At 39.3% G+C, this 25,569-nt stretch overlaps 1 protein-coding gene across 1 annotated transcript in view; it reads left to right on the top strand.

Moving 5' to 3' along the window:
• LOC139712460 (NBAS subunit of NRZ tethering complex-like) overlaps positions 1–25,569 on the top strand; it is a 61,931-nt gene that overhangs the window by 22,993 nt on the left and 13,369 nt on the right. The window contains exons 21-48 of the mRNA XM_071624279.1: positions 249–327; positions 595–699; positions 982–1,118; positions 1,577–1,732; positions 2,905–2,983; positions 3,971–4,021; positions 4,703–4,837; positions 5,783–5,908; positions 6,829–6,876; positions 7,683–7,816; positions 8,391–8,576; positions 9,325–9,427; positions 10,309–10,532; positions 11,930–12,042; positions 12,547–12,626; positions 13,625–13,720; positions 14,495–14,616; positions 15,360–15,447; positions 16,483–16,605; positions 17,561–17,911; positions 19,006–19,144; positions 19,819–19,895; positions 20,665–20,968; positions 21,926–21,992; positions 22,363–22,473; positions 23,399–23,646; positions 23,965–24,083; positions 24,726–24,824. Of these exons, the coding sequence (XP_071480380.1) occupies positions 249–327; positions 595–699; positions 982–1,118; positions 1,577–1,732; positions 2,905–2,983; positions 3,971–4,021; positions 4,703–4,837; positions 5,783–5,908; positions 6,829–6,876; positions 7,683–7,816; positions 8,391–8,576; positions 9,325–9,427; positions 10,309–10,532; positions 11,930–12,042; positions 12,547–12,626; positions 13,625–13,720; positions 14,495–14,616; positions 15,360–15,447; positions 16,483–16,605; positions 17,561–17,911; positions 19,006–19,144; positions 19,819–19,895; positions 20,665–20,968; positions 21,926–21,992; positions 22,363–22,473; positions 23,399–23,646; positions 23,965–24,083; positions 24,726–24,824 (3,700 nt within the window). The remainder of the gene's footprint in view (positions 1–248; positions 328–594; positions 700–981; positions 1,119–1,576; positions 1,733–2,904; positions 2,984–3,970; positions 4,022–4,702; positions 4,838–5,782; positions 5,909–6,828; positions 6,877–7,682; positions 7,817–8,390; positions 8,577–9,324; positions 9,428–10,308; positions 10,533–11,929; positions 12,043–12,546; positions 12,627–13,624; positions 13,721–14,494; positions 14,617–15,359; positions 15,448–16,482; positions 16,606–17,560; positions 17,912–19,005; positions 19,145–19,818; positions 19,896–20,664; positions 20,969–21,925; positions 21,993–22,362; positions 22,474–23,398; positions 23,647–23,964; positions 24,084–24,725; positions 24,825–25,569) is intronic.

The raw sequence follows: 25,569 nt of genomic DNA, 5'->3' as shown, positions 1-25,569 counted from the left end.
CATGAATTAGTGTTCTAGGAGTTGCAGTTGATTGTTGTCTTAAAGATTCTTTTGTTTGTTAAGTTACTGGCCCAATGGCCACCACATTACAGCAGTTTTCATCCATACTTTGGCATACTTGCATACAGTAATTCATTTTCTACTTTCATCTCTAGCTATTACCACTCTGCATGGTATTTTTGAAAACGTATCATCATTTACTATGTGATTTCAAGTTAAATGTATTTAATTGTTTGTTACCTTTTCAGGCTGACACTTGAGCAGAGGGAGTTATGCCGTTGTCGCACCAAGCTTCTTGGCTACCTTGATAGACTCAAAACATATGAGGTGAGATTATTACATAACATCTAGGCCAAGACTTGTCTAAAAGCAAATTGCTCGTGGCACATAATCCTTGGACTTGCCATACAGACAGTCATAGGTAGAGATGAATTAAACACATCTTGCTTTTGCTAGTGATGTGTGTATCAAATATCAAAGACAAGCAATGACAAAAGTGTTTTTTTTTTTTAAGTGTCTCCTCTGAATAGGCCATAGTTATTGATAACATGAAATGCTTTCTGATGCGTCTTTTGGCTTTTCATTTCATGGCAGGCGATCCTTGGAGGCGGGGAATCAGCGCTGAGGGCTTACAACGAGAAAAACTTTGAGAAGTTCCGGTCCCAGAACATCGTGGAAGCAGCTGTTGGCATGGCCAGGGTAGGATTTATGTCTAGTGCTAAACCTGCCCACTTTTACTCCTACAAATTTCCAGTGACTGCACATCTAGAAAATGAGGAAATTTGATGTGAATGATTTATTTCCAGCTCATGGCTGATGTTTAAAATCATTTGACCTTTGAACACACAAGTGATGTCATACGTATGATACTTATTTATTATGCATGATCTTTCTCACAGTACATGATTGGATAGTGATGATTAGGCCACACCCATATTCCAAATGCACTCATGAGCCTCATGATACCTTTTCTTTGTGCAGGATTCTGATTGGAAAGCCCTTGAGATCATGTTCACCTATCATGGCAAAGACCTGCTACCCCATTGGCTGATGATCCTGAACAATTTCCCTGAGACCACACCCCCATTTGAGTACAGAAGTTTACTGCCTGAAGCTAGGTAAGTATCATTCACACTGAGTCCAGTGTGAATGGTAAAGTCATTTTCCTAGAAACCAATTTAGCATTCTCCATCAACAAAGAGACCATCTTGCCTTTCACTTGACTTTTTGTTTTTTATGCTTCTTGAATTCAGTGCTGTAAAGACTGATATACCAGACACTGACTGAAATTTCCACTCAGTTAAAGTTCAATTGATCCATGCCAATGTCTTCTGTACTCTCACCAATGTAGTAGTGCTGCTTGGGACAGATATATTCAATAAGATTAAAAAAACAAACAAACAGGAGAAGACGTGATCACATTTTTAAATATGTAATCTTGAAGGGCAGAGGGAACAATACTCAAGTCATCATTCCAAGGTATAACATAATGTTGGCCAATAATGCTCTGTGTGCTTGTTAACCTGTTTTGCCTAACATTTGTGTTTGTGTTTGTGTTTGTGTGTATGTTGGTCAGTTATGAATCTGAGCCAGAGGTGTACTCATGGGACCAGGACCAACATCGAGACCAGGACTGGTGTGAGGAGCCGGCATGTCAGAGGGTCATCAACCCAACTCGGATTGACTACGGGGCTTTCCTCTATGAGGAGAACCAGGAACTACTGAAATTCAGGTCAATGATAATGAAGAAAATACTGTTTTTGTTGCTGCTGCTGTTCTAATTATCATCACTATTTTTCTCCTTTTTCTTGCTATTATTATTATCATCATCATCCTTATTGTAATCATCATTATTATTACTATTATTGTTTATTATGCATTTCTATCATTCTAATCATCACTATTGAAATTACTTTGTAAAATCAACAAGGGTTGAAATGCAGCATTAATTTCTTGAATGGATTCAATTCATTTGTTCCTCTCCTTATAATACCAAAGACTCTTCTGCATGTGATACTTCTTAATGAAAAATTGCCATCAATGTACCTCAACATGGATATATTTTGCACTCTCTCTTGATACCTCCTACATTATCACCATTGGGTTGATGGATAAGTAGGGCAATTTGTTTACTATCTAGACAAATGTGTTTTAGAATGTCAGATTCAAGGACTGATGCTTGAAAAATTTGTGAAAAACTTATGGTTCAGAGACTCAAACTCTCCCACTTTGAGGCCAGTTTCTTCAAATCTCCCACTCTCCCGCTTGAGTTTGAATTTCTCCCACTCAAGCTGTGAGTCTACCGATTGATATGAATTTCCTCCCACTTAAAATTTAGTTTGATCCTGCTCAACTTTAGCTTGTTATATATTACGTTAAAGAATAAGGCCAATATAACACCAGAGAGCATTTATAACTCTAGAGCTGGACCCCAGCTGCAAAGGACATTGTGCTTCTGGCTCACGATTTGCACTGCCCTCACATAATAATGTGTGCATGTTTGCACACTGAGAGTTTCAAGTTTGTAGGAGAGTCCAGCTGGCGGGAGAATCCCCTGTTAGAGAGTGTTTGGAGTTGGAGTCTCTGACAATGTGTGATATGTTTTGGAGAGTCACAAAAGAAAGGTGTACTAATCTCCATGTGGCCCATTCATGTGCCAGGCAGTTGTTAATGAATTATTCACTATTTATTGCCATTTAGGCCTTATGCTGTGGGAGTGAATCTTTTGTAGGCACCTAATTCACACAAACCCATATGCAAATTTTCCATGATATTGTTCATGTATGAGGTCTCCCTGATCTTTGTGTGGGAAGAAAGACAACAAGATTTTTATGCTGTTATGGTTATTATATATTCTGTCATCTGTGATCCATAATTTCTGCTTATGGAATTCATATCTTGTAGGTGTGAGACAATGAGCAAGAATCTTCTCTCGGACTGGGTCACTTTCAGGACCAGAGCTATTGAGGACGAATCAAGACAGGTACCAATCAATTCTTTTCATTCAGTCATATTTTGTGCATCTAAAAAATAATATATATGAAAATGTTCATATGTTCAGAAATGCAGGGTTTCAGAATTGGTGCCAAGGTACAGAAAGGGTCGGAATTTTTGTCATGTGAAAAGGACAGATCAGAGAAAATCATGTGACCATATTCCACCAGTGCAAAGCAGTAATTATTAGTGCCATGATTAAGTACATTGTTGCATGTGTCAGTGGTTCCTTGCTAATTTGCTCATTACAAATTTACTTGAGAAAGGCAAGGAATATGAAAATTTAGAATCTGTGAAGTTTTGCACTATATCGTCATGGATATGACTTCTGTATGGTTCATGATGCATGCATGAAAAACTGAGGAGAAAGTAGCGCCTCGAGATATACTTGCAAACCCCTGGGCTTCTTATTTCCTTGTTTTTGCTTAGAGCGGTGTAAAGTTATGAAAATGATGTGATATTCTACCACAGGTACACTCTGTGATCTTATGAATGTTGTTGTGAAATGAGACACATTTCGTGCAGTTTACCGAGAAATGGTCCTCGTTTGATAGTTTCAGTGTTTGTAGGAGCGATATTTATGAGATATTGCATGTATCTGTTTAGACTGCTTAGACCACAGATTAGACCACAGATTAGACTGATGAAAAGCTTCCTGAAATCATTTTTGTCTTTCTTGGAATGATAAATCTAGACAAATGACAAATGTCAAGGCTTCAGTTAAAACATGAGTGTGAAAGAAGCACTCATGTTGATCATTTACAACTTTTTTTCTGTAAATTTCTTTTCTGTGTGTGCTTTTACCATGCAAATGGCGCCTATATAAATGTTGTTTGTCATCATCATCATCTTCATCTTTCTCATCAACAATATAATATATTTCATTCTATGAAGGATATTAGTTTGACTGTACTGTTAAAATTTATGTATTCTGACAAGGTGATCATTTTTTATATCCTTCAATTTTCTTGCACAGGTTGACAATGCGATCTCACTCGTAAAGCTGGCTATGGAGAGGAATGTTCCGGTATGTGTTTTTATCTCAGAGGGTAACATTTCAATGAAATGTAGCCTTTTACAATTCTGAATTATGACAAACACTTTTTTTTTTTTGGACAATTTCTTCTGTTTATGTGGGCTGGTGATAATGAGCACTGAAAAGAAGTCTTAGATCTGAAACCCATCTCAAAGATTCCCAAATAAGGAGAACACTTTCTATTTCAATTTGTGTTGCAGATTATGTGCACTGACTGTATTTGTACTTATCTGTATTGAACTATGAAAGAATAAATCATCGTAAATAAGGACAAGATACAGGTCTACTAGATGCCTTCTCCGTCACCATAAGAACAGTTTGCAAGCTTATCATGGAAATGTAAATGCTTCAACAAACTGTCTTGTCATAAAGTTTATCAATGATGTAAAGGTTTTCAATACTTTTAATGTAATCCTGATAATGATGCCTTGGACAGTTACAACACAGTTCCTAGTAAAGCTTAGTTCATCCCCCATTGTATCTTGACGGGACCTGGATAACCTGGACAAACTATCCAATATTAAAGTTTACCAATGATGTATAGATGATAACGTTCCCAATACTTTCTTCAATGTGATCTGGATAATGAATATAATAGGATGCCATGGACAGTTGCCTGTACAACGCAGCTCTCAGTAAGCTTTAGTTCATTCCCCTATTGTTTCTCGACAGGACCTAGATAATTTGCACCACGATCTCTTGACCCTGGAAGTTTTATCCTACGAGTGTCAGACTGACCCCAATCTGACTCTGGCGTCGCTGAAGAAACTCTCCGACCTCCAGGTCATTCAACTGATGATGTCGAAGGTCAGTGTGCCACAAGGTCATGACTCCGTTCATCAGTCAGCTAAAAGGGTTGTCCACTGCAAAAACAGCAAACATGAGAGATGTCAACCAGACAAATGCCACATTTTACAATGTTCTTGTGCTGACCTAAGAAAAAAGACAATTCTTTCTTTCTTTCTTTTGTTTTGTGGTATTTGTGATGACCATGTAAACCACACGACATTCTTGTACCCAAGATGGCTTTCTGGTATTTATAAAGTATCTGTTGGATGCTATGTAGGGTGATCTTCAAATGAAGAGGGGTCATAATATTCTACACATATGCTTGAGTCTGCTCAAAATTTGTCTTTTCTATTCCTTCTTCTTTCTTTCTTTCTTTCTATTTTGTACCGTTTGTCATGCAGTGTACATCTCTCCCATTGGTGGATTGTCCTAAAATTGTATATCATGTGCAAGTCTGTATTGTTTGGACACTTACTTTGCCGCAGAAAACATAATTTTCAAATGCAAAGGCCAGACAAACTATCCTCCTCCTTTTGCTTGTTATGCATTGCTCTTCATAACTCCTGAGTGACTAACTGGTTAGAATATGGTAGCCCTCATTTGATAGAACAATATGAGAGAATGCTAGAGGGGGACTTTTTCAAGCAGACACATGACAACCTAAAGTGATACCTCAACAATCCAAAAATCATGATATTATTAAAAGTTTATAATCATAGTCAGTGGTAACATTTTACAGTGAAAGTTGATGAAAGATATCAAAAGTGTTCACAGAAACTAAATAATACTCTCTCTGCCCCCAGCCATGCATAACTGTGCGTTACTGTAGCTTTATGTTAAGGTATCAGTGAAGTACCAAATTTCCTCTCCATGTGAAATTTTATTTGATATTGCGAAAGGAAAACAGAGAAGTTTTCTCGCAACCAAATATTGATTTTTTTTTTGCTCATCTGCCAATCTCAGTCAACAGCCGAGGTGTATGTGAAGGACGTGAAGCGTTGGGTGCTCCCATTTCTGGCACGCTGTGAGGAGCAGGCCCCCGGCAGCAGATCACGTCTCATAGAGGAATTCATGCTGTCAATGGCAAAGGTGGGTGAGCTTCCATTCACCCTTAGACTGCTGTGACAACTGGTATGCACAGGAATTTGGTTCCTGGCTGATCAACTTTAAAATGATGATCTGTCTGATATATCAGGATTTAATACTGGGGTATGATTGTGTTTCAAAAAAAAAAAAAAACTATAGATATTAAGATTTGTTCGCAAAGTATATAGTACGTTGTCATACGATGATGGATGATGTCATCAACTCACAACATTTGCATATTCACATGGGTTGTTCAAAACTGTTTTGTAAAAATTTGCAAAACTTCACAATTTTGTAACTTCCCTAGTTGTTATCGATTTTGATCAAATTTTCCCTGTTGTGCTTTTTAGATTTTATTTTTCCTTTTAAGACTAACTTTTAATGAGTCTGGAATAGCGCTGTTATCTCTCATGGTACACAGTGACTTTCACTGTTGCCTGTTACATTGTTACATGCTGAGAGTTAAAACACCATTCCTCAGTTTTTGTTGTTGTTTTTTTTAAGTTCTCATCTACATGTATAACTAGTCCATCAAATGAAGTGATATGTAGTCTTTGACTTGTTGATAATCAACCTTTCAAACAAATTATCAGCAGCTTCTGATCAAGTGCAATTCCAAAACTGGAATTATAAGTGAGGTAGATGTCCACCTTGATTTCGATGCAGTGTTGTGTTTGTTTGTTTTTTTATCATGAATACATGAGGAATATATTTATTGTCATGTTACTTCCAAGAATCAGGCACTCTTATGATTGATATATTTATCAGATTTGTTGTTGTTGCTGTTTATTTGCTTCCTCCGTTTGTATATTCTGATTATTTCTCTTAGGGACATCAGCTGATTAAGTAGGGAACTTACAGCAGCTTGTGAGTGATAGAAATTCAAGTTTTGCGCTTTTTTATTTTTTGTATTCCATTTGCAGGAGGATCTATCCAAGTGTCGCCTCATCTTTGAGAGCTGTAAACATAATGTAAGTTGAGCATATTTTCAATTATATCTTGTCCAAATCCATCAACTGTGTAATCAAACCCGCTTTTAATAGCATGCACTATTCATTAGTTCCAGCTAGCTTCTGGTAAGGTTTGATGTAAAGTTTTGTGTAGAGTTGAAAGCAATGAAATTATTCTATGATACTGTTACTGTATACTGTCTTAAAAGTTTATGTATATTGCAAGTGATTCAAGCTGGACTAGCAGTAATTCAATTGAAGAAAGTGGTGTTAAGATTCATCTGATGGTGCAGATATTTGGAATACTAGATGATTCAAATGATTAATTGTACCAACATGGCACTCTCGATGTGCTTCTTGTTGTCATAAAATGGCATACTTTTGTGGTGTCATTGAAAGATGTAATTGTCAAGAAGCACCATTTTCGCTTGTTACACTTAAACTTTTCTAATTTATTTCTCATTTATTAATCAAGATTAATTCTTCAAACTTTCCCCATGTTGTATCAACAAGGTGGTATTTCATGTGATTGCAAGCTTTTATTGTTGTTGTTGCTCTTCAGAGCATTACAGAACCTCCAGCCTATTAAAAAATGGTAACAGTTGTTTTAATGCTATATTGCTTCATCACTTTGTGATGTTTAAAGTTCATTACTAAATGTGTACAAGGCGTTTGCCAATGTTGGAAGTGTATGTTGCTCAACGGTAGAAAGATTTCGACTTCAAGACTTCATTGTGGTGTCCTGCATAGTGGTGACATCTTTCTTTATCCAATCCATGCCCCGCCCATCCACCTCTTCCCCCCATCCCCCCCTTCCCCAAATCTAGACCCAGCAGCCCATCATTACCCCTACCAGCCAGGTCCTGTCCCTCTCCCTCCGTTGTATCTACGCCTGTGAGAAGGAAGACCAGCTGGGCCTAGCCCAGGCCATCCTGCAGGCTCTTCCCAAACAGAGCTTTGGGTGAGTCTCCTTTCACTTGTCATCCATCAAAGATACAGGGATAGAAAGAAGGAAAAAAGGACTGAAAGGAAAAAAAAAAAGTTGGACACCGAGAGAAAAATAGAGAAGAAAATAAGGAAGTAAGAAAAGCAAAAACAGACATACAGGATGACAGACAGATGGAAACAAACACTGATTTAAATTTCAGCATATATTTTGGATTTTAGTAATCAGAGCAAGTAAGCTTGCCAGAACATTATTTCTATCTCCATATATTGCTGTCTTATTGAACAAAGATTGCAAACAAGCTTTATCCAAATCAAACTAAGTGAAGTGTACCCATAAAATCAGTACACTGTTCCCTAAGCAAATGTAAGTCTTTTTTTTCTTTGCGATACAAAATGCTGTGCAACAAAATTGTATTCACTAGCTGAGATTACAAATGCATCATATCAGTAGGAAACGCTTAATGATAGATGTCATATCCTAAATTAACCCCAGTGACCTTATACTCACACCAAGCAATTATTGTTTTTAACCATACATGACTCCAAAGTTTAGTCAATCTCCCTTCTTGGTTTTTATGAACATTTAGTGTTGTGCCTGAGGATCTTTCAGCCTTGTACCATGACGTCGAACTGCTCGGACACCACTTGCAGGCGGTGGAGATACTTGCCAGTCACGACGTTGCCATGGCGCCACATGGCGTCCGCGACATGCAGACGGACGTGGACGCGGCCGCAAAACTCATGGTCCGACTCACACGACAAGCAGCCAGGAGGTAAGGAAATGGCAAGATGATTCAGGATGATCTGTCACAGAATTATTATTTTCTTTTTTGAATGCTGCAAATGCAGAAATATTTGCAGTACATTAATTTTTGCACATTTCATGCTATTTTTGGCTGGTACAAATTCTAGAATCCATAAAATATCATCGCAGTTTTCTCTGCACATTTTGAACGGGTTGAATCGCGGACTTCGTCAGTAATGACTCCCTTATAATGTGTGTGCTTGTACTATGAGTATTATTCATTTGAGCATATGTGTGTATGCTAGTAGTTTCCGTGCAGGCTGTACAATCAACATGTTAATGGATCGGGCAGCACATCTGGCTTATTTTGCAGGGAAATCAAATTCTGTCTTCTTTATGTAAATTGGATGAAAACATATTGGTAAGGAATTGAGCAGCGTGAATTCAAGAACCTGCAAATATGTTGTGTTTTTTTAGCCACTCACTGCGAAAAATTAATCTGTGAAAATATCAGCATCTACAGTACCGTAATTTTGGTATCATGTGTGCATGGCACTGATTGCTAAACTATATGGTAATTTCACTTGTTCCTGAGATATCAGTGGAATTGTGATATAAAGGGGGCTTTTTGTGACATGGGTATTATAAAATTCATACCTAACAAATGTGTCTTCCTCGCATGCAAGAGATTCCTGGTTCAAATCTCTCAATGAATGATGGGACAGCTGTTTGTCTGACTGTTGGATTGATCTTTGCCCTTAAAATGCATCTTGCAGGAAACCTCCATTGAAGGAGTGGGAGTGGAACAAGCTGTACAAGGACATGCTAGAGTTGAGGAGGATTGTCTTCACATGCCTCAGTGTCAGTCAGTGCCAGGAGGTAAGGCTATGTCTTGTAGATTCTTTATTTCTACAGCCATGTACATTCTTTCTCTCAGAGAACAAAATACGAGATATCCAATATTTGGGGGGAACGTTGTGTGTTATGACAGGGCTTAACACTTACCTCTTTCTCTGACAGCCCGTTATGATTTAGGCTACAACAGTGGGATTGTATCACTATGTTTTTTGCAAACTTGCACCCTGTAGGAGAGTTTATTGAGATTATTACTACCAGTTGTTTTCCAATGCTGACGGCCTTTTTGGCGGCATGAAATTTTCGAGAGTTGCCTCTAACATTCAGTGCGTATAGTGTAGACAAGAACTTTCATATGCATTTTGATTTTGCAAATCTTGGTTCGCAAAATTTCACGAAATTAAAATGTACATGAACATTTCTCGTTTTACAGTTTGTTTGTTGCAGTTGTATAGGACTGTGTCTTTGCAAGGTTTAGTCATGTAGTTCTACATTTATCAGTTATGTCTGGTAATATTCCCTAATTTGTAATAGGTCTATACTGTATACGCCATATATTTCGTGAGTCTAAATTTTCGCGAATCGAGACTTCCCAAAAATTTCGCGAGTGGTTATATTTGCGATTGTGGAATCTTGTACTGAACAGAGAAATTTGTACGCTTACATCACATTCATGTCAGGATCAGAGTCAATATTTTCGCGTGTTTTTAGTTTCGCGAATAGCAGCTGACTCACGAAATTCGCGAAAATAAAAACCTCGAGAAATATTCGGCGTATACAGTAGGTTTTATGTACAAACCTCATCCCACTTTTTTTTTTCTGATTGTAATGACAATGTGTTATCATGGTTTTCAAACCAGCATGTGGCTTTTTATCTCTCTGTCCCATTCATTCTCTCTCTTCAGATTTTCACTGAGAGCCTCCTGGGTTCCAGCTCCATCAGCAACATCCGCCTGGCAGGAGAGAGATTGACAAGGTCAAGGTCAGAATCCTCATCATCATCATCCTCCTCCTCCAGAGCAGCAGCCCGCATCTCGTACGAGTCCTCCATCAAGCTTGTCCTCTCGGCCGCCAGGGAGTACTTTAACTCCTCTGCAGACCTCATGGACAGCACTATGGAGTTGGCAAGGTAAAGGACACCTCCATCTTTACCTTTGTCAAATGGATGCAAATTTCCTGGCTGTTAGCTCATAGGAATTCAAATGAAAAAAGAAAAAATGACTGAGATGTCACTGATATCTAGACATGACCGCGATCAATGAGCGTGTTTCTACTGAGAGCACCTCACATCCCTGGCATCGCCACGAATTTTGTCCAACGCAGCACCTCGTATTTTACGACTACTCGAACTGTTTCTACTGAGCGATAAAATACGAGGCGATGCAAAGGTGACGTGCAAATGCGGCGATTCCGGAAGTCAGGTATTCTTAAGTCACAGATTGGGTCACGCGCGCACTGCCTGTTAATACGATCCGAACCCTGCCTGCTTTGCTACTGCGTCGGCTATTTTTTGATAAGCCATTTCTCTTCGTCTCCCCATCCAATATACCCCGAACTAGGCTTTTAATCACGCGAACAATAGACGATGAATGCCACAATTCACATGTAACGTGTAACGTGTAGGGCCTATAACACGTACACAAGCGAGTTGGTACAAACAAAGCATGATGCGAACACGGTCGCTGTGTGTACACGCGTATTTTGTACACATGTGTGGAAGGAGTGTGTGCGATGAACCGATTGAAAAGCGCGGGGAGAAACTCTAGACGTCCGATACACCATGAATTTCGCTACCCGATGTGTTTCTACTGAGAATCGTCCTTCGCATCACCACGCATCGACCACCTCAATAGATGGATGACGGAGCACCTGGCATCACCCGGCATCGGCCACTACCCGATCTGTTTCTACTGAGGAAAAATTCGAGGTGTCACCACGCATCGGCCAGTATCGGCCGGCATCGGCCAGTATCACCACACATCGGCTGGCATCACCTCGAATTTTCGTCGCTCAGTAGAAACACGCTCTAAGATGCTCTGTGTGAGAAATCCTCTTCGATCAGCAATGTATGATTGAGATCTTTATTTTAATGAAATAATGATTGCATTGATATTAAGATGTGTCCTTGTTCAATAAAGAAACTTCAGATGAAGGGATGCACTGTGACTTGCAAAGCACTTGTTTTTTCTTCTTTTTTTAAGATGGTAGATAGTCTGTAGGCATGTGTTATTAGATTTTTAAAATTGTGCAAATTGCTGACATGGGACACTCCACTAGTAAGTATCCTGCCACAATCTCAAGTCCTATATGAGCTGCTAAAAACTGAATCGGCGAGAAGAATTGCTTGTGACAATTTGTTTGTATGAGAGGGCCTGAGATTTACACAAAAAAAAGAAAGAGAGAACAACATAAATGATAGAGAAAGGAAAGAGAAAGAGGAAAGATAAAAGAAAAAAGGTTTTTAGAAGCTGCTGCTTGATCTCAAGAGAAGATACAGAACACATCCCATTTTCTTCCTGGTTCAAGATCCTGCCTCCAGCTCATCACAGACTGCCCACCACAGATTCAGGAGGAGCTAGACCTCATCGCCTCTCTGGCCCTCCTGGACGACTTTTCAACCCCAATCTTGCCCCTACAAGGTATGTCTTACAACAACACCACTTTAGACCGCCTTCAGTCTCGCCAACGCTAGACTGCTATATTTGCCGTATATTTTGCAAGGCTTTTTATTTTTGCAAATTTCGTGGGTTGTATGGTATTAGTGAAGATAACGATAGGCAAAAGTATTAGTTTCTGATATCGACATGAATGAGACGAGCATGTGTATATCTCTCCATTCATACTGCATCTCACATTTGTGAATGAAAATCCACTCATGGAATTGTTGGAGAGTTCCTGTTGGCAAAGAGATTAGGCTCGCTAAGTATATGGCATATACAGTATTGTGTCCAACAATAACTCTAGAATTGAAACAAGAAGTGTATTCCTCTATCTTGAATACGTCACATGAAGCTGATGTCTTTGAGACATTTCGCTCTGTTTATTTAATGTGCATCTTTTGGTATGTGTATTTTTTTTAGCAAGTTGCAAATACCTTTTTGTTTCTATGTGAGAGGTTTCTGTTAACTGTTTTCTCACAATAGTGCGGCTATGTGAGGACAGACTCGAGCTGGTTGAGAAAGTCATCAAATCTTCAAAATCATCCTTCACCAATTCATCAATGGTAAGTTCTCAAAGAATTAGATGAAGACAGTGTGTTTTATGTGTCTCAGTTTGCACAATAGTATCTTTCTTTCACCAGTGGTCGGATGACATTTTGAACGTTCTCGGGTTTTTCATGTCTCCAGCATATACGTCTACAAGACGATGTAAACATTAATGTCTGACTGCCTATCACATAACCACTTACAAGTGTGAAATAGGAATACTCATTGCCCTCAGATGATGAAATTAGGGTCGGAAATACGTGATATTTTCCTGTTATGTGTGATTTCGATTTCTGTTCAGCTGTTGTAGGGGACTTTGATGTCTGTATCAGAGTGATAAGCGTTCTTTTAAAATGCCTTTTTTATTATAAGGACCATTTACTTCTTAGACATTTTGGAGGTTTGATGTTTAAAAAGAAAGGCAGTTCTTGCTGTTACGATTTGATCAGAGTTGCCCAGGAAGGAGCAAGCACATACATATGAATGAGAAGACAGTAGTAAAAAAGAATTTTTGTGAGCAGCATGACAAGTGTCCCGATTCCAGTAGCCTCTGCACCCTTGGACATAATTTCACACCACTTTGTTAATGTGTCACATTCATAAAACCCCAATTTTAAACTTGTTCTCCTTTCCCCACTGTGCAAATTTTGCAGTGGCATTGTAGACTACTAGAGTGAAGTACTTTTGAGAACTCCAAACAAGTCCACAAGTAAATGAGTTAAATGAGCAAGATGCCATTTTGAAGCTGGTAGTCTGCTTTCTCTTGTAGGACACATCATAGATGAGAAAATTAATTCCGCCAAACTCTGTGTTGGTTTTGTGACAGTCGGCACGAATGAAAGAAATAATAAAAGGAAGTGTTGGGTCTAACTAGATCTTTGGTGATGAAGAGGATTGTGTAGTAGTATACTAGTGGAAGACAATGTTCTCCAGAATATTTGTGAGAGGGAAATTTTGTATTTGCGACTTATGCCTGTCTTCTTTTTGTTTTATCCTGTGTCTTTGCCTTTTACAGTTGCTGCGACTGGGGAAACTTCTCAGAGTGTGCGGCGACAACGAGACAGAGAGAAAGGGCAAGATCCTAACCCTGGTCTCTGGAGCAGCACTGCAGGTAGATTGAAACATACAAACAGAGAGATGGATAGACTGAATGACAGATACACATAGACAGACTGGCTGATAGATGGACAGATAAACATATGGATAGGGAAACATATGGTTAGATAGATACAATTGTAGATAGATAGATGGATGGAAAGACAGATCATGGAAGTGGAAGAGAGAGAGATCAGTGATTCACAGAAAGACCAATAGATCAATGATTGACAGATTGACCAACGGGCCGTGATTGACAGATGGACTGATGGATACACAGACAAACAGAGAGGCAGACAGATGGACGTACAGCTGGATAGATAGATAGTCTGCTTCATAAACAAGCAGAGATGAACAGACAGACAGTTAACACACTATTGATAGCAGATAGACAGAGCTGGTACAGAGGTTTGTGTTCATTAAACCATTTGTTGTTTGCTTTTATCGATTATCACTTGAAGAGGCACTTTACTTTCTTTGAATTAGTGTAGTAACAAATCATTTGTGAAGAATATCTAATTTGTCTTTTATGCTTTACAACTCTAGCAAATGTTTGATAGTTCTAGCTTTCTTTATTTGCTCATCAGCCTTGGTGTAGCTCGCAGTGAATTATGACTATATTGTAATTTTTAACTGTGACTACAGAGGTCTCAAAAGAAGAATTTAGACAGACCAGGTAGAGAATGATATGAAAACAAAATACGGTAGGTGAATGGAAAAGATCCCGCTACAAGCTTGTCGAAATGTCATCATTATTAAACATTGTTTCTTTCACCCCCTCATCTGGCAGGCTTTGGATTACCCGACAGCTCTGGCCGTTAGCCAGGAACTGGTGGGGGAGAGCTATGGTCCCGCTTGGCAGGTGTGCCAGGACCTGGGCCTCTGGGATGAGTTCACAGACCTCCAGGCCAGGTGCACATTGATCAAATGCTTTGTGATTTTCAGTAGAAGGCATTCTATGAAGATGTTTTGTAGCTAGGAGTGCTCTGTAGAATATTAGTCCCACATATTTATCTTAATGTCATCATGTTATGTTTTCCCTGTTTAGTTTTGCATCATTATAGAATGATATGGTACAAGTTTCCTATTTTCTGCATACCACTCAAAAGTTTCTATATAAAGACCAACAAAGATGAGAAATTGAAGCAAAACCAAGACAGGAAGGGAAGTTACGTGGAGATAACAATTGAGTGCAAGAATGCATTTCACTCATTCGTATGTACTAAGTGTATAAACAACTTGATGTTTGCTTTTAAAATTCTATGTTTGATTACACACACACAAATAGTTTTCAATGGGGCAAACCTAATTCATTGTGTAAGGCATGTGGAGAAATTTCTCTTATAGATATTTCAGTAATCCTTGGAAATGAAGACAGATATTCAAACACACACTACAGGAGAGATTATGTGTAAACTATGCCTTAATTTTATTGTATTTGTGCAATAAGTGTGATATTAAAAGTATTGGCAGCATGAAACAATCATACAAAGCATTTTTCATAGGTTTAATGGTAGTACCTGTGGTGTGTAGGCATAAATTGTTTGGGTTTTTTTTACCAGTAGAAATGTTCGGTTATTATATATATATATAACACAGTGCTTATATAGGAATGCTATTTGTTGAAACTTTCAATGTCCTCTCCTGCACCTCAGGCGTGAGCTTCTGGCTTTTGCAGCCAGCTACTGTGACACAGATGCCCTAGTCCCGATCCTTGAAGCAAGAAACCGACTCCTTACACAGGTACTGACACTCATTTTATTTCACAACACCTACCAAGAAACAAGCGAAATATATTCATGCTTACATATCTATTATTAATCATGGATATTTTGTAGGGAGGTCTATAAGTTCAAAGTAGATGCATACAGTGTACCTGCCAACTTTTCCCATTTAAGAGGAACATTCCTACAGGAAAGAGGAAGTCTCATTCAAACTTGTGTTCCTAGTTTTGTCAGCACCTGCAAATAGTAATGTATGGGAGTTGGGAAAATTCCTCTTTTTGCAATATCTTCTCCTAGATATACTACCTCTATCCTGAATGTTAGGGTTGGCAGGAATATAGATATGAATCTCCCCATAACTTGTTGAGTATCAATTAATTGTGATCATCCATGTAGTGACAGAAGAGTCATACATTTTCAGAAGGCATGTAGTTGACCACATCACAAAACATATTTGCTTCAATATCATATTTTAGTCTTCTGTGATACTTATGTACAGGGCTTGGCAGTAGCAATGGCCCAGGGCTGCTTAAAACTGATGTTAGGCCACCAAATTTCTGACAAAGTTATCTTTTGGTGGCCTAATCAGGGACTTAAGATTCAAAATGGATTATTATGCATCTGTTTATTTTGGGCCACTACATTTCTGTATTGGGCCACCACATTTCTGTTTTGGGCCACCAAAATTTCAGATAAAAAATGTTAGTGGCCTGAATGGGTCACTAGAGAAGAAAAGATAATGTTGAGCCCTGTATATGTAACAGATTATGTTATGTTACTGTATGAAAACACAGAGCTTGTTAGCCAGTAGAATCCCTTACAAAAGCGAATTCATGTAGCCATGATAGAAGTGAACTCGGGAGCAAGCATTCTTAAGAGTTTAGAGAGCAGTCTCGAAAACTAGGAGAAGCGAACGATACGTTGAAGGGAAGTAAAAATAAAAGGAGAACATTACGCAGCATTATACCACCTGACGGCGATCTGGTAAGAGTTGTGTGGAGAGTGCATGTGCAGCAGCTTTCATGCATCTCATCTCATACGGTTCCACCACTAGATCCTCTACAGCCAGCTACCAGTGGAAGTGGAGGCGGATGACACTAAAGGTGAAGAGAGAGAGGAGGAGGAGGAGGAGAGCAACCTTGAGGAGGAAATGGAAGTGGAAGATGAAGGGATTGAGGTATTCTTTTCTTCTTGAAATTAAGGGATGATCCATCAGTCATAGCAATTGTCGTTCTTTATAAAGTGTTGACTTGTCAGGTAGAACTACAGATTTACACTTTTTGAAGATAAAGTGGTTTCCCTATTTGAAATATCACAGAAATTTATTTGTCTCAAAATTGAGAGAATGTAGGTTTGGAATCGGGGTGGTCTGTCATGATCAACTCTTCGAATATGACTTTAAATGTTTGCATTTTTATTTCTCCTTTTATTGGACAGAATTTTGTATTTCTCATTGACTGTGCCAATATACATGTACATGTAATTTCCAGTGGAATGGCAATGTTGTATTGTACAGGACTTTATGGATATTCCAGAAACTTCAACATCTTTCTACTCCCCTTTGTGTTCATTGAGGGCTTTGCGGTGTAATATAGAGGATGAGACTCTGACTGTGTAATGGACACCCCGACTTTGAGTCTTGCCTAATGCCCACATCCATGGACAAGATGTTTTTACCCATGATGTTCCTCTTGACCCAGGTGTAAAAAATTGATATCTGGTAATGCTAAGGTAGTAATGATACCAGGGGTGTGTTTCACAAAGAATTTAAATCAAACTTAAAAGTGAAGATCGACTTTGAATTATGGTATGCCGTTGGTTTCTCTTTTCAGTTTTATCTATTGATTTCATAATCCAGTAAAATTGTTATCAAAATTTACAGAGAAAGATACTTTGTCGCTTACTTTATTTTGTTAATTAATACCCGGATGAAAAAGTCTCCAAATTTTTCATTCTTTGTAAAAAAAGAGAATATTATTGAAGTCACACACAGGTTATCATAAGATATACTTGAATTCTTTGTGAAACACCCCTCCTGGCCCTCTGGAAGAGCAGTGTGTGTGCTAACACTGAAGAGGCTAACCTGGGTAATTAAGATCATATTATCATTATGTCATGATTCTCATCTGTAGGAAGATGAAGTGAAAGAGAACACGGAAGGGAGGACGCAAAGTGTGAGGAGGAGAACCAGGCAGATTCTAGCCTCCACAGGGGCTGCCACGACAGCAGTCCTCGCCAGCACGGGGGCAGCAACATCCGCCGTTCTTGCCACGACGGGTGCGACCACCAAAGCGGTGCTGGCCTCCGTCAGCGATGCCCAGTGGTGGGCAGGCACCATCGGTTTCCTCCGCCCGCTGGGGAGGGGCGTGAGAGGGGAAGGGGAAGGAGAGGGCGCCACCGGGGATGTAGAGAGGACAGGAATCGAGAGACGCTCCTGCCCGGCTTTCTACGAATCTTGCTTCAAGGAACCAGAGCTGAGTAGGGTAAGGAGTTGAGAAAAAAAAATAGCTGACTGAGTAAATGCAAATGCAACTTTGATGTTGTTTTCGCCTGTACAAGACTATCCTTTATTTGCCCTGAGGAAGTTATGGGATAATCATAATTCATGACATGAATAAGAGGCAAAACACTCTAGTAAGAGGCAAAACAATCTGTCCCTTAGATAGGACAAAAAATGGAGGTCCCGTGTTTGAGAAAATCACAACTCATGCACGTAAAAGATCCCGCTTCATTCATTCATCGCAAAGAGCAGGGTGTTCAACCTGGTGAAGTGGTTCTGCCTCACTTCCAACTGGACCCCATGGAAGACCAGCTTAGTGTAGCTGAATATGGGCTATCCAGCCATCTTCTTAGATGGAAAAAATAAACAAACAATAATTTCATGTTGTTTTTGTGAGGTAGAATGGAAAGAAGTGCCATTTGAATTGATGTCTAAAGAATCAGTTCTCTTCCAAATCATTGTTTGTTATAATGAGTCATAGCTAATGAGAAGAGTAGTTTGATGCTTGAGTATATGATGGTGGCTGGGAGGATGGTCTAAAATGTAGTTTGTTCGTAGAACAGGTTTTAGATTTGAGACAACAGATGCAAGATCCTTTGAAGTAGGACCATCTTATAGTATTTGCATTGCTGCAATCTTTCATATCTTGAATTTATATAAATGTGTACATTGACAGCTATTGCTATCTTCATAGGTAAAAGTGCCTGATGTTCTATCTTCGTCAGCTATGTTTTGCTTCATTTTCCCCCCCTGCTCTTGTGCAACAACGAACACCCTATACATACAGGATAAAGCAAGAGAAAGAAACACAGTAATGCATGTCATATTTGTAGCAGTACAGGGACAGTGGTGTCTGCTGTCTTTCTAAGCCACCATGAGTCAATTTCTTATTGTGATTTCGTGAGTTCTCTCAAAATGACAAGTTCTATGTGTTCCCTGAGAATTTATCCATTCGAAGGCACACTTGCCTTTCTGTTACAAGGTGCACAAAATGAGTGCTTATAAATGTATGTCTATTGTGTAACCATGGAATATATTTTGACAGTTCACCACCTTCCCATCTATCTATTTGTCCAGGATGATGCGGGCTATGTCCACTACCAGTGGTCAAGGAACGAGCACTCTCACCGCTCTCTCAACGAGACGCTCCTGAGAGCCATGCAGCTGAGGCAGCTGGCCAAAGATGACCAGTCCATGGCAGAGCATACCACCCAAGGTCAGTAGTTTAAGGATACGTGGCACTGTGGCAAGGACTCTGTCCGTCTTGTTTATCTTGTCAGCAGGCTAATTTCCTATTCTTTGTTTCAATGAGATCATCCAATAATGCTATGTAAAGTAATAATAATATTTTTTTTTCTGACAAATTTGCTCTCAGCCAGTCAGATGCAGGGATTTCAGTAACACTTCATGAGGTTCTGGAGGGAGCATGAATGAATGGGTGCATATTAACTACTGATATGAAATAAGTTATTGGGTTGACTATATTATGCTATTTGAAAGTTTTTGCCGTTTTGTAAATAATGGTCAATAAAAGAAAATGATAAAAGTTATTGAGAGATTTGTGTTGTCATGATGCAAAGAATGAATTTCATCAGACTCCTAATTTTGTTAAATATCCGTGTGATATAGTTCAGTGGTGTGACAAGTAATTGTCATATAAATTTGGTTCAGCATTTTGACAGTGAATAATGAAAATAACTGACAGGTGAATTAGAAGTCACTGAACTTTGGCCTTTTATGTGTAGCCAATTTGAGCATAATCTCATGTGTTATAAGTTCTGAACTGCTGGGGGGTGGTGTATTATTTTTGGCCATAGGTACCTGGTAATGTTTGTCATGGTGAAAATAGTCTCTCTTTTAGTTTTGTATGTTCTTTTTGTTTTGATACAGTGCTCTTGCAACTGGCAATAAACGCTCTCAGCTCGGACCTGAGCCTTGGACTTGCCTACCTAATGGCTCTCCCAAATGTAAGTCCTTTTCTTGACTGAACATTCTGCTGTTTAATGCAGTCTCCATTATTTTTGTCTTCAAGATTTCATGAACCCACCCTCAAACACCAGTACTTTAATTCCTTTCATTGGTGCTGATGAATGAGCTGACTTTTTACCCTTTGCAAACTTTTTCTCATGCTGCCCAATTTTTAGCCGATATATGGTATCATATTAACATGTTTATGAGCAAGGAGTTTGCACTAAGGAAGGTGTGATGAAAATGGGTGGATTTTATATGTTCTCATGTGATGCATTGACGTCAACCATACTTTTGAAGTTGACCTTGTAGTAGCGTATTGCAATAGTAGAGTGTCTGCGTCTTTCCCTGTCCTCATCACTGCCAAGAAAGACATGTATATTTGAGCTTATAGGTAAAGTGAAATGCAGGAACAAAAACTGTGCGTAGAATTTCAGAAATCCATGCTGAAATCGGTATATTTAGGATACATGATTGTAACTGTATTGTTTAATGACTAAGTGGGGGGAGGAAGAAATTGATGATACTCCAAGTGCTAGTTCTAACATTCATCAATGATTGTACCATGAATGTGTCATAAAAAAACATGACGTTGATCACCATGCATGTGAGCCTCTGCGCAATAGAGGGATTATTAGAAAACAAATGATAAAAACACTATAAGAACCCAGAGCTTTCATTTACCACTTAACCTGGTGGGTCCCAGCAAGCAATACCTGTATGACATCACAAAGTACAGTTTTAATTTTCCTTTACATTCCTATATAGCCACTTGATGCTGACCAGTGTTTCGAGAGGATCCCTCGCTCGGCACTGTCCCTTCAGCTGGCGGCCTACTTCTACGCCTCGCAGGTGGCGGTCAGACTCCAGCCCAGCAAGGCGCCAGACAGCAACAGCCCCGTCTACGGCGCCTCCCCGCCACGCCTCGTCCAGCAAGTACTGAAGCAGGCAGGGACCAAGAAAGCTGCGGGGTGGGCGGACCAGACGAGGGCGCTAGTGAGCCGCCTCCGGCACTATGACGACTTGCTGGCGGACCTCCTCCAAGCACAGAGTCTTCAAGCTCTCGGGCGAGGTGAGGGGGAGAAAATAACCACCACCTGTACCACCTGCAGTAGATCCTGTAGATTCTTGAAACCTTTCTATAGCAATACTTCCTTCTTAACCCATTGTGTGTGAGATTTTCAAATTCTCCACCAGAACATTGCAAGGAATGGATTAAATAGCAATAGACATAATGTGCCAGAGGCTCTTTTCGAAATGCTGTGAGCCAATATATTTTTGTGCTGAGCACTAACAATACACCTGTACCTTTTTCATTTGTTTGATCTCAGTTGAGAATTTATGCAACCACAGGTAATATGCAAACGTTGTCAAGGAAGCATACTTATATGTCAAGTTGTACACTTGCATTGATATTTGGATTGAATTTTATAATTTTTGTTTTCTCTTTTATTACTGTATGTTAGCTGCAGTACATTTCTATTTCTTGTGAGGGGGGGGGGGAGGGGTGTATTAGTCTCCTATCTCTTGTTGAATTTGAAATATTTAGTGTTTGTGCTTAATCAGCCAGATGATTTTGTTCAACTTGGGTTTTACCATAGGACACTGTATTATATGACAGCATGTTGGACCTATTAGCAAAGGAGACTGCAATATTACACACACTTAACTTGCAGATTCTCAGGATTTGAACAATGTGTGCCCCAACCAAAATATGATACTACATTCTTGCTTTAAAGGAAGTATTGTAAAAGAGATTATTAAAGTGGTGTGATGTGCGTAGGTTAATGTGAGGAAGAGAAACATGTGAAACTCTAGAACTAGACTGGTAACTTTTCCTCTGTTGAATTCCTGTATAGACATAAACCATTGCTTTGAAAATTTTAGAAATCTTTTTTGAAAGATGTCTCCTTATGAAGTCAATCCATTTGTACCCATATGCTTCTATAACAGCCACTTTTTCAAAGGCATTCATTGCCAGAGTGTCGTTAATTACTTGCAGCAAAATGTCTGCCTTGATCTCTATTAGGTGTCGATGTGGTGAGGTTTACCAAGGACAGCGAATACAAACAGGAGACCATTCTCGGCCTGGCAATGTAAGTTCCCACCTTCTCTGGCTTTTTACAAGTGAAAGTTGCGTTACTTGCTGTTGATTGTATTTATTCCGTGCTTCTTTCTTCTTCTTTTTTTGTAACTTTTTTCTGCAACCACAGATGTGCTGTCAATGGGTGTAAATTCTACTCATGAGGAAGCGATAATGTGTACTTGTAAAAATGAGCAAAGCAATGTTTTGTAAGTGCAAAAAAAAAATCCAGCTGATATGATGATGGTAATGACGGTGATGATGGTGAATGATGATGTCGGTGATTTTGGTGATGGTGATGATTATGATGATGGTGATGATAATTTCATCTGTACCCGGATGGTTCACTGTCTGTTTTTTTGGTTGCTCCAACTACGTTGTAGGAGTCTGGAGGATGATGTTTACAACCTTTCAGTGTCCCTTGCCCAGCGATACCAGCTTCCCATGTGGGAGGTCCTCATGACCCACCTAGAATTTCTCTTCTCCGACAGTGGGTAAGTCAGTTCAGGCTACCATTTTTTTTTCTTTTTTTCATATTCTCATGTGTTTTCAAGTCCTGTCATTTAGCTTGTACGAAATAACATCCACACCCTTCTGTGCAGTCTTATGAAAGCAAGCTTTCTGTTTCTTTATTTGCTAGTTTGTATTCAGCTGTAGAACCAAGTGAAATTTACTTTATGAGTAGTTGCATGAACTGTGAAATACAAGTATAGTATTGAGCTCTTTTAGATTTTTGGAACCTTTATATTAGTTGTCTTGTAGATGTCATCGTCTAGTTGAATGCCTGCATTTCAAGGAGGGTTCTTTGAACTTGTGCCATTGAGAAAGACACTGTACTCGCACTGCTCTCATATGCTTTCATGTCCAAGTGTTTACCAGCTAGCTTGCAGTGGACCATTATACTGTGACAAGATGAATCATACTGTTCACAGAAATGGGAGATGACTGGTATAAGATGTTCCCCTGAGAGTGTTAAGCCACAGACACAACTGTGATTCAATTTACCTGGGTGCTGATACATTACACTATTGTTCTTTCTGTACCATACAATGAGAAAGAGGCATTGAAAGAATGGTTGGCAGAAAAAAAAAAAACAAAAAAAAAACGGGCAAACAAACAAAAAATCATTACATAGGCAAGAAAAAAAAGAAGTTTGATCGTCCGTTTGTTTGTTTGTTTGTTTGTTTGTTTGTTTTTTTTTTTTTGGGGGGGGGACTCATGTTTCATGAATCCGCCCATGGCATGTGGAATAGAATGAAATACAAATGAATTATATACGCTGTTTCAGTGTATATGGAAGTAACATTTATTTTTCCATGAAACTTGTCACTTTTTGTGAACCCATGCGTAGAGTGTTAAACAGAAACAATGAAATGAGCTTTGGTAATCAAAATAACCAACATATGACATCCTTTGCAGGTTGTCTACCCCTGAGATTGAGCAGCGGAGCCAGAAGCTGGAACTACTCAACACCCTCCTGGAGAAACCTGCCGACTTCTGCCATCGGATGGAATCCTGCATCTACCCAACCATAGAGGGCGCCGATCACGCCCGACTCATCTACTATTTCACTCTGCTGCAGAAGAGCGGGGAGGAGGTGAAGGGTCAACTGACCAGCCCCGACACACACGTCAAGCTACTGAGGAAAATCAAGGCAGCTGCAGCAGGTTAGTCAGAGCAAGAAAGTCATGATTACCATCTTTTAGCCATTTTGTGTGCAGATGCATCTAGACAGTGATGTTAAAGTTGGGGTTTACTGTTCAATCAGGAAAGAGTATGTATTCATAAACAGTGCCAACATCACATGTAGCCATAAAGAGCTGATTCACGCTCTCGTATGACATACAGTTTGTATGTACATGTATATGTGTGTTTGTACATGTATGCGTGCTTGTGCATGACGATATTCTTGTGCACATGCTCCTGTTTAAAACAAATCAGATATGACCTCTTTCCCTACCATCACCATTCTCTGTTTGATGTAGGTCTGGACTACAAGCGTCTGATGGATGGTGTGTCAGACCCAATCAATGTCATCTCCCCAACACTTGTGTCATCGAATGTCCACGTTCTTGCCAAATTAGCTCCAAAGATCCCAACAAAGGTACATTCTTTTTCTTTTCTTTTTTTCAGGTGATGCTTTTGGCAACAAATGAAGATTTTGGCAAGAGTGTTTATTCAGCACTTTGATGCAAAAATAAGAGTGAATGGAGGAATGAATGTTTTATAGTAAATTGAGATAAGAATGCCCATCACAAATGTAAAAAAAAAAGTGAATGAAACAGAATTCACTGAATTTCTCGTACATTGTAAATTGATTACCCACATGACATTATAATGATAATGAAGGTGAAATTCAAGTGGACACAAAGTCAGATTTGTATGGAGAACAAAGAACATAGGCTACAGACAAATCCATATGTAGTCTGCTAGATAGGGATGATGAAAATGCCACACATGTCATGTTGAGCTCAAGCACTACAAGAGTCCTTACATGCTCTGATACCTCATATTAAAGAAAGGCAAAACAGTGGGAGAATAAGTAAAGTCAGAGTCAATGTGGGATGTGAAAATTAAGCCATGCATTTTATGAGAGGCACGATTTAAGTAGACTCGTGAAGTATAAAAGTCAATTAATGATGTTACTTTGTATTGGAGTACAGTAGGATGTCACATGTTCACTGTCATTTTGATTGACCAGCTCACTGATGTCTTGTCTTGTTTGTTTGTTTGTTTTTCCACCCAGGATGGAGGCCATTTATCGCAGTCCCAGGTGTTTCTTGCCTTCACCATCAAAATGTTCTGGGAAGGAGACCAGAACCTCAAGAAAGTCCCTCAGAATTCAGTAAGCTTCCTTCCATCCTCAACAGCAATTTTTAGTATTCGAGACTCAAGGGCTTGGAGCATTAGACATGCTGAATGATTTTTTAAAGCCACATTTACCCCTCAATACCACATAATTCCATGTCGTCATGGAAAAGAATAAAAAATAAAAATAAATTTTATAAATCACATTCATATACTGCATCTGTCAAGGATTGGGTTTTTGAAAATAACCCGCCATGCTCCACTATAATAGGAAAACAAATTTTTTGTTTATTTTTTGTTTATTTTTTTCATGTGTGTGTGTGTTATATAACTAGTTTCAAACCTTACTATGACATATGCACCGCTGTTTTGCTTCTTGGCTCATCCATGTGCAATTAGCACATAGCTTGAAGTGTGTTAACCTGTTTGTACAGAGCTATATAGAAACAGAGCTCAAATGCGTTCAAAAGGTTTTGATGCGTTCCGAAAGTTCTTAAATCATTCTGTTATTAAAACCCTTCAATGTGTGTCTCGGCTTCTTTTTGGCACCGCACAATGTGCTGAGTTGATACCGCTTGCAGATTATTGCCAGTAACCAGGGGCAAACCAGGGGGGTTGGCATCATTTGCTGGTTATCTGGTGTGGTGGGTTTGTAGCGATGGACTGCTACACCTGGTTCGTTCCCTGCTCTTTGCAAGGAAGTGAAGTAGGAGCTCTCACGTGTGTGAGTCTTGACTCCCTCACACAAGGATCTTCCATTTAATGTCCTAATCCAAGGAACA

This window comes from Diadema antillarum, unplaced genomic scaffold (assembly GCF_040938485.1).
Source record: "Diadema antillarum isolate AM-2024a unplaced genomic scaffold, OU_Dant_1.0 scf00000041, whole genome shotgun sequence".
Classification (NCBI taxonomy): domain Eukaryota; kingdom Metazoa; phylum Echinodermata; class Echinoidea; order Diadematoida; family Diadematidae; genus Diadema; species Diadema antillarum.
The sequence above is the reverse complement of the archived record's forward strand: the minus strand, read 5'-3'. Positions and strand labels throughout refer to the sequence as shown.